We start from the raw sequence: 18,902 nt of genomic DNA, 5'->3' as shown, positions 1-18,902 counted from the left end.
GGGGGGGGGAACATGGGCCTGACCTTAAACTTTTACAAAGTTAAACTAAGCAGCCTAGGCGATAGCCTATCTTGGTTGGCAAATGATTCAGACGGATTAGGAGACAATATAGCTATAAAGTATGTTGTGAAACATTGTAAATGGCTAGCTGTAACAATGTAACACATGCTGAATAATGTGTGTAGAAGGTAGGTTATTACACGAAGATGTTTGGCGCCACCAGGTGGCTAAAAGTGGCCTGTTTAACGAGAACTTCACCTTATAAGTAGGGTAGACTATAAATGCTGACAACATAAGGTGTCAGCATTCACACTCATCACTTAGTGAGTTGATCTTACCAGTAGGCTAAAGCGCAATCATTTCGACAAATGCATTACTGTACAATTGTAACTGCTAAACAGTAATGCATCTTAGAGCGGCAGGGTAGCCTAGTAGTTAGAGCGTTGGACTAGTAACCAAAAGGTTGCAAGTTCAAATCCCCGAGCTGACAAGGTTGTTCTGCCCCTGAACAAGGCTGTTCCTAGGCCGTCATTGAAAATATGCATTTGTTCTTAACTGACTTACCTGGGAAAATAAAAAAATATGCATTTATAACTCCAAACAACTTTAATGAAGTGTTGGACAAGACACTTCGCTTCTTGACTCAGCAAAGCCTCACTAGTGAAGTGTTGCAGTTATGACCTGGGGACATTTATAATGCATGTATGAGAGATGAGAAAGTAAAGACACAAAACCATTAGATCAGATACTTTTGTGCATTTTATTTGGATTTCTCAGTTTGATAACTGACCATAAAAAATAAAATAAAAAGACAATCTGTTTCTCAGAAGAGTACAATCAATTCTCAATTCACAGGGTGAGTGGTTGGGGGCATGCCATACAAAAAGATTCAAATCATTAGCGATCAATTATTTTTCATATTCACATGGAGCTATACACCGCCTCAGGATTTCGTCAATGTTCACTCACTTGTAATTGAAGAAAACTATGTACACAGATGAAGGTAAAATTTAAATCCGATTCTTTTACATCCTATTCATGTGCTATTCAGTGATGGCAACATACTCTTCTCAGCGAGAGATTGAGGGGATGGGGCATGGGGAAAGATAGAAAGAGCACCCAGAGATGGGGAAAAAGCTAGTTAAGGCCATCATAAAGGAGATAATGTATGCAGGTTTACTGAGATACTAAAATGTGGCCAGATGCAATAACTACCAAATCTCAATCTCCGGCCTCCAATTCAGCTCTTCCATTTCCCTCTCCCCATCCATCTCTACACCTCACTCTCGTCCAGTCTCTCTACCACTTCTCTTCCATTCAGCACACTGTCCCTCACTTCTCTCCTTTTCTCAAATCTCTTCACTGGAAGAGTAGGCAGAGGGGGATGAGGAGGGTTGTGGGGGTTAGTGGGTCCAATCGGGATGTTTAGTAGCGGTAATATGGACTCCTCGACCGGGAACGGGACCTCCTGGAAACTCGAGAAAAGAGTGAGTGTGAGTCTCAGGTGACACAGTGCTACATTTGGACCCCACAGTATATTCATTACCCCCATATATAATGCTGTATGTCAAACTGGACATGACTAGCCAGTTATTACACAAGACATAACTTTCTTTAAAATATTTGGATACTTCCTGGTGTAAACAGTTGCCCTCCAGTATTTGCTGGTACTTGCTAGCTTGTAACATCTTTGACTAAACTACCATTGGTCTGTCGAGCACACATGGATGGTCTAAGTGCAGAACTGCTGTAGCGTATTGAGACTGACAGTGTTAAGCCTCATCTGTTTCTGATGTACCCGAGACTCCAGGTTCACAGTGGCCCCCACTACCACAGCCGGCCCCACACTCCCCAATACCACAGCCGGCCCCACACTCCCCAGGGAGGACCAGGGATGAGAGAGCCTAACATCAGTACTGACAGCCCTCTGTGAGAGTATGCAGGCTTTTGATTCAAACTCTTTGTCCCAATGTGGGTGCGTGTGAGCGAGAGAGAACACATTTGAATAAGAGKGKGGGGGGGGGGGGGGGGGGGGGGGGGAGAGAGAGAAAGGAACAAAGAGTGTGAGAGTGTGTGTCTGTCGTGTGTCACAAATAGAACACTGGAAATCTTGAGCATTACAGAAATATGCTCGACATTGTGTTAATCACTCTAAACGGAATATGAACTTCAGTGATCATAACTTCCCCATCACAGTGTGAGAAAGAGTTGTGACAGATCGCAGACGGAGACTATGATGCGCTATTGAGATAACATGCGCCAGAGTCAACATCCTTCCTCAACAGTAGAGATTCTTGTGGTTGCTCACATACCTTCTGGATGAGCTGTGGTCACGACCTGAGGGACAGACAGAGGAAAAGACACACTGATGAAAGAATGACGACCAACAACAGCGTGCCAGAAAGTTAACTGACAACACTCAGAACTAGTACTGAGCCAATGTCACACACATTGACAAAAAAAGTTGAAATTTGCAAATTCTTACTTTTAACTCTGCATTGTTGGGAGAGGGCTTGTAAGTAAGCAATTCACGGCAAAGTCTACACCTTTTGTATTCGGCACGTGTGACAAATACAATTTGATTTGACAACTAGTACCGAGCCACTGTTACAGGCTTATGAGCTGCATCCCAATTCCACGCCCATTTCAAAAAGTCTGCAATTGAACACTTCCCGTCAAGGATTTAACAACGATAACAGTTAAGGGGTGACTCACCAGACTCACTATATTTAGATGGGGAGGGCGAGTGGCTTTGTCTTCCGTACTGTCTCTCCCACTCGTCCCTCTCTTTCTCCCGACGCTCACGCTCCCTGGAACACACACACACCACCGTTTAACCAGAGTCATACGGCACCACAATGCAGCATCACACACACACGGTCTTACTTCATGCGGATCTTGCGTGCCATGGCTCTGAGCTCTCCCTCGCGCTCCTGTAAAGTAAACACAGCCATGAGGGCCAATGGCAGACGACAACATGTATCAAAGGACTGTCTTAGGGGGACACTGTCTGTTTCTAGAGGAAACGTCACACAATATGCTATAAGGGGGGGGGCTGGCTGGCTAGCAGTTCACAAACACGAATCCACGCACCGCTCGTTTATTTTCCTGCTGAGTGACTTTCGCCTGGGCTGCTTTCTTATCCGCCTTGGCTGTGAGAGAAAAAGAGCAGAGGTAGGATGAATATGTATATACAAACACAGTATAAACTAGCTGTAACTGTGAGACGGACCAAACAGAGTCCAGTCTTGTCTACTCACACTGCCTGTTGAGGGCCTTCTGCATGCGTATCTTCAGCTTCTCCTGCGGGGTCATCCTGGGCTGTAAGAGACACGCAGGCATCAGCACACACACTCGCAGGGCAGGAGCGCAGGGTGTGTGTGGAACTATGGGGACAGGGGCACGTTTTGGACCACCATTGCCTCATATAGCAGCTGATAAGGCCACGGTTAGTCATATGGGGGTATACAGTCGTAAATCACGTGAGCCGTTTGTCACGTCCTGTTCTCTGCTGGACTGGAAGAGCCGGCTACGTGAGGGGAGGAGAGGCGAACCCCGTGCCCGTTGCCTGCAGCTGTTGTACACTGTAGCAGGACAGGATCACATTACATGGAACTGGACTCTAAGTGTATGCGTCTTRTGCATTGGTACGTACGTGTGAATGTTGTGAGGACAGCTAAGGGTAAGAGAGTCGAACAGGGAAAGAACAGTCTGGCAAATTTTGGTCACAAGTAGCGCCAGCGGCCCTCCCCTCCCCTGTACATTCCCGGCTGACACTCCCTGGCCAGGTAGGAATTCAGCTTGAGGATAAACAAGCACACACACACACACACACTACAGGCTAACATGGCAACCTACTGAGTTAAATGACCCTTCCTCTATCGCTCTCCTTCTATACAGTAACTCCGATACATCCCTTTCCCTGTGAATCCCCTGTGCTGGAGCGGTTACTAGCCATGTCTAGTGGTGTGTCTCTAAGGGGAAAGCAGCAGGTAACAGTGTGTGCTGTTAGTCCTGGGTGGAGAGGCGTGGTGGTGTATTTCTCCTGCCTGCTCAGACAAGCCCAGGCCCCCTCACCGCTCTGCTGTCCACAACAGCTGCATACACCTGAGAGCTCAGACCTCACTACATAGCAGGGATGTGCTTAACAGCCTAAAATGGCCTCCTCTCCTGAGTCTCCTTCACTTTCGCTGTTCCGAAACGTAACGTAAAAGAATATAGAGTATGGCTACCAGTGCATTGCCTTCACCGGTCTAGTTCTTTACCGTCAGTGCAGATGGTAGAATGGAGACGAGGAAGCCACTTAAAGACTATTGGAACGCACCCAGACTCTAGACTACTCTCCCCCCTATTCTCTTATATGGCTTCCTTCACTACTCCTTTGCTTTTACTTACCCAGTCCCTTAAGATTTGTTATATTTTACCTTTATTTAACTAGGCAAGTCAGTTAAGAACAAATTCTTATTTTCAATGACGGCCTAGGAACAGTGGGTTAACTGCCTGTTCAGGGGCAGAACGACAGATTTGTACCATGTCAGCTCGGGGATTGCAACCTTTCGGTTACTAGTCCAACGTTCTAACCACTAGGCTACCCTACCGCCCCAAGATCAATGGTGAGAGGAGACAAGGAAAGGAGACAAGGAAGCCATTTAAGAGCTTCTGACAATGACATCAGTGCTTTCCCCTCAGTCTTAGGGCGCGAGCTTTAAAAATGGGAGTCTGTAGAGTGAAACATCTCTGCATTGAGATTGAGGGACACACTCCCTTCTCTGGTCTGACCGCACCACCCTGCATAGCTCAGCAGACGCCGCAGAATACCGCAACATCCATAATATAGACCGATACATAAGTGACAGAAAGGGTGCTGGGAACACCAGTCCATTCAGGGATAAGGAGAAAGAAGGCTCAGAAAAGGTCTGTCACAACACTCTGCAATGTAGGTTGTGCCCTTTGGAGGCAGGCTAACCCTGTAACCCCACTCTAAACTGAGTAGAGAAGGGTTTAACTCTACACTGCATTCAGGGGGAGGTAAGGTCACCAGTTACAATGGAAGCTCCACAGAGAGGGGCAGTCAAAAGACATTTCATATGATTTCCATTCTCTGTGTGCACAGTGGCCTTTGGGGGGGGGGGGGGGGGGGGGGGGTCCCCCGGCCTGATGGATAACCAGTTCAGCCTGTCAGGGAGGCGTAGACTTTTGCAACAAACCCAGCTAGATCAAATTCTTACTGACTTTGGCAGCTCCTGTCTCTTTACCACCCGGAGTATCAGKCCTGGAGGGAGAGAAAGAGAGAGGGGGAGAAAGAGGAAGAAAAGTAGGGCTGAAAATGTCACCATTTCCCATCAGAGAGCTCCTCCATGGGACAGACTAGGGCAAATATTAGCTACTTATTGCTGCGGTTTGTTTTAAACGGCATGTGAGAGGGAGGCTGGGTGTGTGTATATACATATGTGAGTATTAATGTGTGTGTGCTTTAGAGGTCTTCGCCGATCTACCTATACCCGATTACCAGACCCAATCCGGGACCCAGAATTCTAAATATCACGGCGTCTGGGTCGGATCCGATTGTCACAGGTCTCGGGTACGTGTCATTTTAACTGAGTTTGCACATGACGCGTACAGATCCGAACGACGACTGCTGCAGTAGAGAGAGAGAAATGTAATAATTTATGCTGCTGCTCTTGCTTTTCACGAGAGTGGCACGTGCAGCTTGCTGGCCAATCATAAGTTAAAGCGGCAATAGGCTACAGTCATAGAGCCTCCATGTGTGGCAAAAGTGAGGAGATATCTAATCAATGGAAGGTAAAGTAGGCATTTCACTGTTAGGCTACACCTGTTGGTTTCCAAAGCATTTGACAAATAACATTTGATTTGTAATCATATTGAATGATGAATAACCTAGCTATGGCAGCTATCTACTATAACGCAAGTCGGCTTGGTTGGTTGCAGTCCCTCCCTCCGGTCTCTCCCTCCCGCCTTCCTTCGGCTTGGTTGGTTGCCATCTCATCTTTCACTCCCGCCTCCCTGTGTCACTCGCTCACACACTCAGAGTACACGCACAGCACGGCCCCTGCTACAGCGGCACCCCACTCKTCCCCTTGCTTATCAGCTCCGGTTAATAAAGTAGCTTAAAATTGACTTTTCGGCTGATTCCCTAAGTCGGACCGGGTCTGGATCCGACCAGGTCTATATGGAACGGGTCTAGTTGTTCTTGGGTACTTTTAGAACAGGTCTTTACATTTTAAAATTGTATTTATGCATATCGGGTCTGGGTGGGAAAGCCCCAGGTCTATTTCGGCACGGATCCAACTTTTTTGAACCCGTGAAAGATCTCTAGTGTGTTTATGCATGTAGGTGTCAGTGGACTCACTTTCTCAGCTTGTCACAGAGTGCAGTGGCAGAGGGCAGGCCTCCTCTGTGTGAGGGGGAAGGGGTGCAGCTGGGCTGGGGGGATTGGGAGGGGCTAGGACTGCTGCTGCCAACCCCCCTCTGATGGCCTCCTGAAGTCCGCACCCCACCCCCCCGCCTGGCACGGTCCCCCTGCCGAGAGTTAGAGCGGGACCTGGAAGTCGAGCAGACAGATGTGATCAGCACAACATCGAAAAGCTCACCGGTTCATGTAAGTGGTAGGATTTTTAAGAGACATTACGTTCAGGATTTACTTAGGTTAGAAAAGTCGTATAGAGGGGCCTCCCAAGAGGCGCAGCTGTCTAAAGCACTGCATCACAGCGCTAGAGGCGCCACTACAAAACCCGGGTTCGATCCCAGGCTGTGTCGCAGCCGGCCGTGACCGGGAGACCCCCGTACGGAAGTTGCAGCGATGGGACAAAACTAACTACCAATTGGATATCACAGAATTGGGGAGAAAAAGGGGCCCAAAAAATATAAATAAATATGGTGGTCTAGGCTGCCTTACCGTGTGTGTCTGCGTGCTGCGAAGCGACGTCCCACGTCCCTGTCTCGCTCCCTGTCCCTCTCCCGGTCTCCATCTCGGTCATTGGAGCGGGACTGTGTCCGGTCGTATCTCCTCCGTGACCCCCCTCTTCCTCCTCCGTTGGCTCCTCTACCCCGGGACCGCGAGTCGGAGCGCCGCCTCGACCGGGAGCGGGAATGTCGTCTGTCCCTCCCTCCTCCACGGCGTCTGTCGCGGCGTGAGTGAGAGGAGGAATGAGAGGAGGAGCGATGAGTGGAAGAGTGGGTGGAAGAGGAGGAAGGGCTGGAGGAAGAGCGGCGTCTGCTGAACAGAGAGACACACTGAGGTATTAGCAACGACCCACTAGCTGCTCTAATCCTAATGTCTGCTTGGACTCATTTTTATTTCAGGTTTTGATCTACATTGGACTGATAGTGCTGCACGTTTTTTGTAAAATCATGTAACCACAACAGGTAGACCAGAGCTCAGGACTTAAGCATTTCTGCTACTTTGTGAACCATACTGAACATTGACACATGGCGTACATGCCATATACTTTTTCCCTTACCCCATACCCCATGGTGCCTTTAAAAGTGGTACTAAGTTGTCTAGGGCAGCTTTTAATGTGAAGAAGTACCCTATCCAATTGATTTACCATAAAGAACAACATGCAGAATTTGCTGTTTGCGATGCACAAACTAACACACATCTTTAAAATGTCACTACTAGGATTGTAAACTGTTCAGGTCAAACTTACTAACCTAAATCTGAGCTCCACTTCACCTACCAAATCTCTAAAGCCCAAATCTCTACAGCTGTAGTCAATGGACAGCAACATGACTGACAGGAGTAAACAACCAATGGAAAGCAGAAGGGGAAAGCTACCGACCGGGAGCCCCTGCTATGACCTGCGGGGTGGTGCAGCGAGTTGGCGGGGGTGTGGACAGGGGGTGGAGCTTGAGTTGCAGCGGCAGCCTCCTCGTCACTGCCTCCGAAGCTGGTGATGAAGGTGATCTTCTCTGGGCCCGGGGAACGGGAGCGGGACCGCGACTCCGAACTGGACTCCGACTGGGGCCTGAGGGAGAGAGGAAGGAGGTCAAATAAATAAAAATAGGGCTGCTTATATTTGTCCTGTTTCACATATGTACAAGCGTGTAACCTGTAAAAGTGTGTGGTGTGAAATTGAGCCCACTCTCCGGGGGGGGGGGGGGGGGCTCAAGGCCAGGGATCAGTCATTATTTACGGCGATGCTGGACTAAATACGGGGTAAAGGAAAATTCCACTCACAATCTGTTTTGGTATTTGTTTCACTAGTCCACCGTTGATACAGTCCCAAAATGGCTTGCATGCCAGCAATCACGTTTTCAAGATATAGAACTTTCAAAATACACAAAGTGTCACAGTATGATGCATTTCGGCATCATGTGCAAAGGGCAGATGCTCCTACCTAGTCGGCTCGGGGATTCGAACTAGCTCTAACCACTAAGCTACCTACCGCGCTGCCCGGGAAGGGAGAATCATCATTGTTCTCTCTACTGATTAAAAGGGTGACCTCAAACCTCACTAGCAAGCAGTTCATCTTGAGTTGTTAGCACGGACAAAAGGATGACTGTGCCATTACTTTCCTAGTCAAAACATACTATTTAGATGGACTTTTAAAGTGAAAAACTTAAAAAGTTAAATGGTTGGCCTCCCGCTCACCGTTTGTAGGGATCGTAGGTTGGGCTGTCTCTCCTGGCATAGCTGGAGATCATAAACAGAGAAAGGGTTTAAAAGAGGTGTGACAGTGTGTCTCGTACCATGTGTGTGCTACACATTGGTAGTGGATGAGGTGAGTTACCCCATATCGTACAAAAATCAGGGCTGGTTGTCCATTCCAAGTAAATTCAGAAAGCAAACCAGATTCAAACARCAAAAGCAACGAACAGAATTGGAATTTCTGTGTACTTCCTGAATTGACTGGAATTGACCCCAACCCTGGTATAAACTTCTGTTTACCTGGGTGGGCTGATCTGTCTGCCCTTCAGTCTCTTCTCTCTAAACTCCCTCCTCTGTCTGCGAGAGCGACGGCCCTGAGGGTCTCACACACACACACACACAGTCAGTGACATCATCAGGGGAAAGGCCTACCAACAATCATTGACATAACAGCAACACACCGGGAACACACACACACACTGATTCTTTCTTACCGAGTACATGGCCTTCTCTGCCTCCAGAGCCTTGGCATGTTTAATGGCCTCCAGCTCATCCTTGTCTTTCCTCAGCATCCTGTCAAACAGTCAGCCAGTTAACACAGTGTATATAACAGCAGACTTTTTACTCCTTAACCTTTGTTCAAATACACTACGAAAGGAACTGGTCATTTACTAGAAGCATAAAATGCACAAAAAAAAGAGCGACATTTATTTTTATGACAGGCATTTGCAGCGATAATGTAATGGCGAYGAATACAATTGTAGCGAAACGCATAGCCGATAAACGGGAGCAGGTAGACTGACCTGACAAAATCTCCCTCTGCCATTCCATATGGAGTGGCCATCTTGTTCAGATCCAACTCCTGCTCCGTGTTGAGCTCGTCAACGTCCACCTCTACGTCTGAAACACACACACAAGACAAAATGGTATCTGAAATTCCACATACATGTCCATTTTCTGGGCTTGTTCAACATTGCAGTCAACATGATGCATTATGGGTAAATTGTGACCGACTGACCTACAAATAATAATTTATTTTTGACGTAACGTCACTTCTAGATCAGTCAGTCGGCTGCAATGTCAAACAAGCCCAATGTCCATTCAACCCAACCACTCATACTTACAGTATGTGGGTAAGAAGGTACGGGAACTCACCAATGTCTGGAATACCCTCGTCCTCCTCTGATTCGCTGTTGTCAGAGTCATCCTCCTCCCCTTTCTCTTCTTCCTCCCCAGGCTTCGTAACAGTACTGTCCTCGTACGTGTAGCCAATGGTGGCCTTCTCCTTGGCAAGCCTAAACAAAAAAGGTATTCATAATCAATACAAATAATCTAAATACGAGTATACTTCTATAAGCCATAAATAGAGAACGTGGAGATTTTGAAAAGATGGGACAGGACTAACTTTTTCTTCTCGTCCTCATTTGGCCTCTGCAGGCCACCATAGAGCTCGTCCATTTGGATCTGGTACAAACACTGCTCCTCAGAGACTGCAGAGGGACAGCAGGAGGTTAGAGAACACTGAGAAACACAATATACCCACTGGGAGGGAGGCACAAGAGACGTGGCGTTACCAACAGCGGCGGATACTCACTGCTGGCAAAGTCGTTCTGCACTAGGCCTCTGAAACGCTCGTAGTTGCACTTCCTCTCCTCCGACTCCTGTTCTGGGGTGCTGCAACCCAAACGGAACACTTCAATATGTCTGACGAAAAACGGTGGTGGTCCCACATAACACATTTGACCTTTCATATCACATTTCATCAAACAACCGCAACAAATCAACCTGTGTGTGTGTATGACTATAATCAATTTCAGTGAGGACATCTTACTAGAGTGGCGTAATAAGGTAGGAAGTCTGAAGGAGAGACCCCAGTCACACTTACGCTGTGTTGAGGAGCGGAGGGGTGTAGGTGAGTATGAAGTCCAGGTGTGCCCTCACGTCAAACCTGTCAATCATGTTGTTGGCGTCTCCCTGCCAGGGCATCCTGCAACAGAGAATATAACATCCTGATTAGTACTCTCAGGCGGCGTGAGTGTGTGATGTGCAGAAAGAGTATTTGTGTGGCAGTATTATATCATGCGTATGTAAGAGTAAGACACGGTGGCATGTATGCACATGCATGTCTTGCACTCATGCGTGTTTCTCTCCTCACATGTTGATGGGGCTTTCTGCGGCGAGCGCCACGGCCGAGTCCAGATGGATCTTATAGGCCCGGCCGTGAACCTGAAGGAACTGAGCCGGGTCCTTTTTCTGTAGAGGAGAGGAAAGGGTGAAAGGAASGACAGGGGAGGAGACCAGAGTAGGTGAATCGTCATTCAGTAAAAATCACCAACTCTGGTCCTGGAGAGCTACATGCTGTGAAGGCTTTCGTTCCAGCCCAGCACTAAAACACCAGATTATATGAAGTTGTGCAGATCTGGACGATCAGTGTAATGAGCTATGCACAAGAAAAGCAAAAACAAAACAGCGCGCCGGGGCGACTTACGATCTTCTCGTAGTACTCTCGCCGGCGCTCGCCGCGGCGTTTGTAGTCYACCATCATGCCGCGCAGCTTGCGCTCATGTTTGCGGGCCTCCTGCCACATGACGGCTCCGCTGGGTGTGGGGGCGCGGCGGGGCACGGTGGCTGTGAGGAGACAGGACAGAACCAATACCATATTACACCGAATAAAAATATAAAACGCAGCAATAAAGACGTCAGAGTTAAAGTTTATATAAGGAAATCAGTCCATTTAAATAAATTCATTAGGCCCTAATCTATGGATTTCACATGACTAGGAATACATCTGTTGGTCACAGATACCTTAAAAAAAAGGTATGGGGTGTGGATCAGATAACCAATCAGCATCTGGTGTGACCACCATTTGCCTCAGGCAGGGTGACGCATCTTCTTCGCATAATTGATCAGGCTGTTGATTGTGGCCTGTGGAATGTTATCCCACTCCTCTTCAATGGCTGTGCGAAGTTGCTGGATATTGGCGGGAAAAGGAACATGCTGTCGATCCAGAGCATTCCAAGCATCTCAATGGTTGACATGTCTGGTGAGTATGCAGGCCATGGAAGAACAGACATTTTCAGCTTCCAGGAATTATGTACAGATCCTTGCGACATGAGGCCGTGCATGATCATACTGAAACATGAGGTGATGTCGGCAGATGAATAGCACGACAATGGGCCTCAGGATCTCGTCACGATATCTCTGTGCATTGAAAATTACATTGTGTCTGCCCATGCCATAACCAGACCATGTGGGCACTCTGTTCACAACACTCACCCACGCAGTCTGCCCGGTACAGTTGAAACCACGATTCATCTGTGAAGAACACACTTCTCCAGCATGCAAGTGGCCATCGAAGGTTAGCATTTTCCCACTGAAGTCGGTTACGACACTAAACTGCAGTCAGGTCAAGACTCTGATGAGGACAAGGAGCACGCAGATGAGCTTCCCCGAGGCGGCTTCTGACAGTTTGGTGCAGAAATTCTTTGGTTGTGCAAACCCACAGTTTCATGCGCCTGTGCTTAGGTCCATCCAACGCTGGTCTGACCAATCGGATTCCACGCTTCAAGATTGCGTCGATCACGTGAAATGGGATATGTTCCGGGTAGCCTCAGATAACATTGACGTATACGCTGACTCGGTGAGGGAGTTTATAAGTGTATATTGTACCCACTGACCATTAAAACCATCCCTCATCGTGTGAACCATCCCTCACCAGAAACCGTGGATTAATGGCAGCATTCACGCTAAACTGAAAGCACGTACCACCGCATTTAATCATGGCAAGGCGACTGGAAATATGGCCGAATACAAACAGTGTAGTAATTTCCTCCGTAAGGCAATCAAACAAGCAAAATCAGTATAGAGACAAAGTGGAGTCGCAATTCAACAGCTCAAACACAAGACGTATGTCGCAGGGTCTACAGACAATCGCGGATTACAAAAAGAAAACCAGCCCTRTCGCGGACATCGACGTCTTGCTTCCAGACAAATTAAACAACTTTGCGCGCTTTGAGGACTATACAGTGCCATCGACATGGCTTGATACCAAAGACTGTGGCCTCTCCTTCTCCGTGGCCGATGTGAGTAAAACATTTAAACGTGTTAACCCTCGCAAGGCTGCCGGCCCAGACGGCATCCCTAGCCGCGTCCTTGGAGCATAGGCAGACAAGCTGGCTGGTGTGTTTACGGACATAATCAATCCCTATCCCAGCCTGCTGTTCCCACATGCTTCAAGATGGCCACCATTGTTCCTGTTCCCAAGAAAGCTAAGGTAACTGAACTAACTGACTATCGCCCCGTAGCACTCACTTCTATCATCATGAACTGGGTTGAGAGACTAGTCAAGGATCATATCACCTCCACCCTACCTGTCACCCTAGACCCACTTCAATTTGCTTAATAGGTCCACAGACGATGCAGTCACCATCACACTGCCCTACCCCATCTGGACAAGAGGAATACCCATGTAAGAATGCTGTTCATTGACTACAACTCAGCATTTAACACCATAGTACCCTGCAAACTCATCATTAAGCTTGAGACACTGGGTCTCGACCCCGCCCTGTGCAACTGGGTCCTGGACTTCCTGACGGGCTGCACCCAGGTGGTGAAGGTAGGAAACATCTCCACTCCGCTGATCCTCAACACTGGGGCCCCACAAGGGTGAGTTCTCAGCCCCCTCCTGTACCCCCTGTTCACTCGTGACTGCGTGGCCATGCACGCCTCCAACTCAATCATCAAGTTTGCACACAACACAACAGTAGTGGGCTTGATCACCAACAACGACGAGACAGCCTACAGGGAGGAGGTGAGGGACCTCGGAGTGTGGTGACAGGAAAATAACCTCAATATCAGCAAAACAAAAGAGATGATCGTGGACTTCAAGAAAAAGCAAAGGGAGCACCCCCCTATCCACATCGATGGGACAGCAGTGGAGAAGGTGGAAAGTTTTAAGTTCCTCGGTGTACATATCACCGACAAACTGAATTGGTCCACGCACACAGACAGCAACAGCGCCTCTTCAACCTCAGATTTTGCCTTGACACCGAAAACACTCACTAACTTTCACAAGTGCACAAGAGCATCCTGTCGGGCTGTCACCGCCTGGTATGGCAACTGCACCGCCCACAACCGCAAAGGCTCTCCAGAGGGTGTTGCGGTCTGCAAATCACATCACCGGGGGCAAACTACCTGCCCTCCAGGACACCTACAACACCCAATGTCACAGGAAGGCAAAAAAGATGAAGGACAATAACTATCCGAGCCACTGCCTGTTCATCCCGCTTCCATCCAGAAGGCGAGGTCAGTACAGGTGCATCAAAGCTGGGACAGAGAGATTGAAAAACAGCTTCTATCTCAAGGCCATCAGACTTAAAAAGCTATCACTAACACACACATACATACAGACTTGAAATCACTGGCCACTTTAATAAATGGAACACTAGTCACTTTAATAATGCCACTAAGAATGTTTACATATCTCGCATTAATCATCTCATACTTAGAGTTGAAGTCTGAAGTTTACATACACCTTAGCCAAATACATTTAAACTCAGTTTCACAATTCATGACATTTAATCCTAGTAAAAAATTACCTGTCTTAGGTCAGTTAGGATCACCACGTTATTTTAAGAATGTGAAATGTCAGAATAATAGTGGAGAGAATGATTAATTTCAGCTTTTATTTCTTTCATCACATTCCCAGTGGTTCAGAAGTTTACATACACTCAATTAGTATTTGGTAGCATTGCCTTTAAATTGTTTAACTTGGGTCAAACGTTTCAGGTAGCCTTCCACAAGTTTCCCACAAAAAGTTGGGTGAATTTTGGCCCATTCCTCCTGACAGAGCTGGTGTAACCGAGTCAGGTTTTTAGGCCTCCTTGCTCGTACAAGCTTTTTCAGATCTTCCCACAAATTTTCTAGGATTGAGGTCAGGGCTTTGTGATGGCCACTATAATACCTTGACTTGGTTGTCCTTAAGCCATTTTGCTACAACTTTGGAAGTATGCTTGCGGTCATTGCCCATTTGGAAGACCAATTTGTGACCAAGCTTTAACTTCCTGACTGATGTCTTGAGATGTTGCTTCAATATATTCACATAATTTTTCTGCCTCATGATGCCATTTATTTTGTGAAGTGCACCAGTCCCTCCTGCAACAAAGCACCACCACAGCATGATGCTGCCACCCCCGTGCTTCACGGCTAGGATGGTGTTCTTCGGCTTGCAAGCATCCCTCTTTTCCTCCTCCAACGATGGTCATTATGGCCAAACAGTTCTATTTTTGTTTCATCAGACCAGAGGACATTTCTCCAAAAAGTACGATCTTTGTCCCCATGTGCAGTTGCAAACCGTAGTCTGGCTTTTTTAAGGCGGTTTTGGAGCAGTGGCTTTTTCTATGCTGAGCGGCCTTTCAGGTTATGTCGATATAGGACTCGTCTTACTGTGGATTAGGATACTTTTGTACCCGTTTACTCAAGCATCTTCACAAGGTCCTTTGCTGTTGAAGCTTCTAAAGCCATGACATAATTTTCTGGAATTTTCCAAGCTGTTTAAAGGCACAGTCAACTTAGTGTATGTAAACTTCTGACCCAGTGGAATTGTGATACAGTGAATTATAATTTAAATAATCTGTCTGTAAACAATTGTTGGAAAAATGACTTGTGTCATGCACAAAGTAGATGTCCTAACCAACTTGCCAAAACTAGTTTGTTAACAAGAAATTTGTAGAGTGGTTGAAAAACAAGTTTAATGACTCCAACCTAAGTGTATGTAAATTTCTGAACTGTATATAATGTATCGTTCACTCTGTCACTGCTCATCCATATATTTTATACTTAAATATTCTTATCCCATTCCTTTACTCGATTGTGTGTATTAGGTTTTGTTGTGGAATTGTTAGATATTGCTGCACTGTCGGATCTAGAAGCATTAGCACTCGCAATAACATCTGCTAACCAATAATTTTTTGTTGTTGAAATTGGCCATTAATTTATAGGATTTATATCATCTTCAATAAATATAGTACCCGACATCTGATTTGGACCATAATTCTTCCTAACAATGAGTAAGACACCAGGAATCCAATAAAATGTATCAAAAGCCACCCATAGATCCCCCGCCGCAACAACCAATATACAGTATCAGTTCTCCATGTCTGACAAGTAGTATGGAGCTGCTGCTTGGAGTAATGCTTCTCCATACTATGTAATGTATTCCATGCGAATCAGGTGATAGATTTTTTCCCAGTTCAGAGAAATGAGACATTTCAGTCACTTGCATTATTTACCATAAATGTGAGAAAGTTCCATGTTTTTCCCACTAGATGCCACTGTTCCGCAACTTTTATCCATTTTGTGTTTCCCAAAAGCATCATAACACTAAGATCATTACATCAAAACGATGAACGAAAGACTATCTTAGTGCTGCGATGCTTTTGTAAAACCCAGCCCATGGATCACAACATTTTATTTGAAACATTGGGTAGAGAACCAATAGCTTTTGCTCATGATGAAAATACATTTTGCGGTCATCCTCACAGTTCAAGCCAGTCGTCCATGAAAGCAATTCAGTTAGTCCTTCTCTTAAGCTTAATTTGAGTCCAGGAAACGGCCCGTGGGTTTTTTCCCATTAAAGAAAGGAATGGATTAGTTAGACAATTCCAGGCGAACAAGCACACCTAATGTTATGTTCTCTAACTGTATTATTTTATTAGGGTTGTCAAAATTCATTYCTCAATTTTTGATACTTTTATTACATTCCTCATGTCTTAATGGTAGGAAGAAGTTTGGTCTTAATCGGATGTTGGGTAGTATACTTGTTGAATATTATGTGAATCCTATAAATTAAAAAGGGCCAATTTTGGTTCAATCAATCAGCTTAATTTCTCAGAGATCAAATTAGATTACAACATAATGTTTCAGGAATGCTAATTTTATCTGTTCTAAACTACAGAAACAATTTCCGAAAAAATTTGAGATGGTGGGTGTCATGGTTTGCTGAACAATTACACGGAATGACCAATGGTCCACACACACCAACACAGTCGTGAAGAAGGCACAACTCCTTTTCCCACTCAGGAGGCTGAATAGATTTGGCATGGGCCCACATATCCTCAAAAAGTTCTACAGCTGCACCATTGAGAGCATCTTGACCGCCCGCATGGTATGGACAGTGCTTGGCATCTGACTGCAAGGTGCTACAGAGGGTAGTATATACGGCCAAGTACATCACTGGGGCCAAGCTCCCTACCATTCAGGACCTCTATACCAGGCGGTGTCAGAGGAAGGCCCTAAAATTTACAACGACTCCAGCCAGACAAGTCGTAGACGGTTCTCTCTGCTCAGTTCCCTCCTGTACTCCCTGTTCACTCATGACTGCACGGCCAGGCACGACCCCAACACCATCATTAAGTTTGCCGATGACACAACAGTGGTAGGAGACTGAAAATATTTTGCATGGGTCCTCAGATCCTCAAAAAGTTCTACAGCTGCACCATTGAGAGCATCCTAACTGGTTGCATCACTCCCTGGTATGGCAACTGCTCGGCAACAGAGGTTAGTGCGTACGGCCCAGTACATCACTGGGGCCAAGCTTCCTGCCATCCAGGAACTCTATACCAGGCGGTGTCAGAGGAAGGCCCTAAAAATTGTCAAAGACTCCAGCTACCCTAGTTTATGGACTATTCCCTCTGCTACGGAGTGCCAAGTCTAGGTCCAAGAGGCTTCTAAACAGCTTCTACCCCCAAGCCATAAGACAACTTAACATCTAATCAAATGGCCACCCAGACTACTTGCATTGCCCGCCACCCTCCTTTACACTGCTGTTACTCTCTACTATTAACTATGTATAAGTCATTTGATTAACTCTACCCACACGTATATATTACCTCAATTACATCGACTAAGCGGTACCCCCTGTATATAGCCTCGCTATTGTTATTTTACTGCTGCTCTTTATTTAGTTGTTACTTTAAATCTTTTTTTTTTTAAATCTTTTTTTCTTAAAACTGCATTGTTGGTTAAGGGCTTGTAAAGTAAGCATTTCACTGTAAGGTCTACACCTGTTGTATTCGGCGCATGTGACAAATAACATTTGATTTGATCATCTCGTACACTTCCACATCGACTCGGTACGTGTACCCCGTGTACATAGCCACGTTATCGTTACTCGTTGTGTATTTATCCCTCCTGTTATTATTTCTCTAAATTGTTGGGAATGGCCCGTAAGTAAGCATTTCACTGTTAGTCTACACCTATTGTTTACAAAGTATGTGACATTTCCAATTATATTAGCCCTGTCGCTACAGCGCACCGTGGCGCGACCAAAACAACATGGTAAACACCGTTTTCGTCACAAAAGGTACAAAAGTAGCACACTAGCAAGTTAACGTTACCTAGGTATACTAGTAAAGCAATATTTGTTTTGGAGACTTAAAACACCATGTCTGCAGAAAATAGGTTTTAGCTTCCTGAATTTGCCACAAATTGCTAGCTACTAAACGTAATGACTTCTGGCCCACTAACGTGTTAGCTAGCCAGCCTTTTAGCTAATGTTAGCTAGCAATGGGGGGGCTCCATGTGTGGTTGGAATAATGCACACGAAAGATTGTATGAATACAATACATGCAATCATTAATTTAGTTGATTTTAGGCACGTATTGGCATACCTGTTTTTGTAGTTCTCCAACACACACTTGAATTATTTCTCCAGATTGTTCGGCTGAGCGATAGCAGCCGAAGTCATCTCGTCACAGTTACACCTCCTTTCAGACCGGAAGCTCACTCTGAGTTGTTCTATGGTATATTGACTATCACACAATTTAATGTGCATCCCGCCACCTACTGTTCGGGATGGAAACAGGATTCCCAAAAAACTGAACAAACTACTAAAAAACGATAAATAAAACCACAACGTTTTAAAAAACACATTTTAAATAGATCTGATCCCTACACAGGCTCAAGGGGAACCTGGGAGGGCCTTCCGGAGCCAGTACACCTTGCAAGTCTTCAGATGTAAAATCCTTAAGTCCCAAGGATGGCCGCAGCCATAATAATGTCCAGTTTCTTAGACATCTTTGAGACTTGTGCCTTACAGTGTATAACTGTGGCAATGAACCCCCCAAAAAATCAAATTTTTTAACAAACAGGGTATCTTTTGTCTGGAAGCAAACATTTACTACAGGCTGTGGTGCATCCACTACTATATCTTCACCAGCATCATTTGTTTTCTTAATTGTTTTAATCGCCTCCACATAGGAGATTAGATTGACCGCTCTATCTTTTGCCACCT

General features: G+C 46.1%; 1 protein-coding gene across 6 annotated transcripts; it reads right to left on the bottom strand.

The window, feature by feature from the left end:
- Positions 1-741: 741 nt before the first annotated feature.
- LOC111960582 (CLK4-associating serine/arginine rich protein) lies at positions 742-18,395 on the bottom strand. Of its 6 annotated transcripts, none has more exons than XR_011475235.1 (21): positions 18,280-18,395; positions 11,100-11,239; positions 10,767-10,864; positions 10,497-10,598; positions 10,206-10,285; positions 10,017-10,101; positions 9,767-9,906; positions 9,415-9,511; positions 9,106-9,184; positions 8,912-8,985; positions 8,615-8,656; positions 7,803-7,988; positions 6,917-7,237; positions 6,371-6,562; positions 5,229-5,272; positions 3,261-3,321; positions 3,094-3,152; positions 2,887-2,933; positions 2,716-2,810; positions 2,313-2,337; positions 742-1,468 (listed from the first exon to the last, which is right to left on the bottom strand). XR_011475235.1 is itself a non-coding variant. In XM_023982645.2 (21 exons), the coding sequence occupies exons 2-21, from the start codon at positions 11,196-11,198 to the stop codon at positions 1,426-1,428; spliced, it is 1,956 nt and encodes a 651-aa protein (XP_023838413.1). In that variant the 5' UTR covers positions 11,199-11,239; positions 18,280-18,394; the 3' UTR covers positions 742-1,425. The 6 variants fall into 6 exon arrangements, 4 of the variants coding, with proteins under 4 accessions (XP_023838413.1, XP_023838414.1, XP_023838411.1 ...); XM_023982645.2 differs by having other exon boundaries at positions 2,725-2,810; positions 5,233-5,272; positions 18,280-18,394; XM_023982646.2 differs by having other exon boundaries at positions 2,725-2,810; positions 5,233-5,272; positions 6,917-7,234; positions 18,280-18,394.
- Between the last annotated feature and the right edge of the window lie 507 nt (positions 18,396-18,902).

The sequence above is a fragment of the Salvelinus sp. IW2-2015 genome, linkage group LG4p (genome assembly GCF_002910315.2).
Source record: "Salvelinus sp. IW2-2015 linkage group LG4p, ASM291031v2, whole genome shotgun sequence".
Taxonomy (NCBI): domain Eukaryota; kingdom Metazoa; phylum Chordata; class Actinopteri; order Salmoniformes; family Salmonidae; genus Salvelinus; species Salvelinus sp. IW2-2015.
The sequence above is the reverse complement of the archived record's forward strand: the minus strand, read 5'-3'. Positions and strand labels throughout refer to the sequence as shown.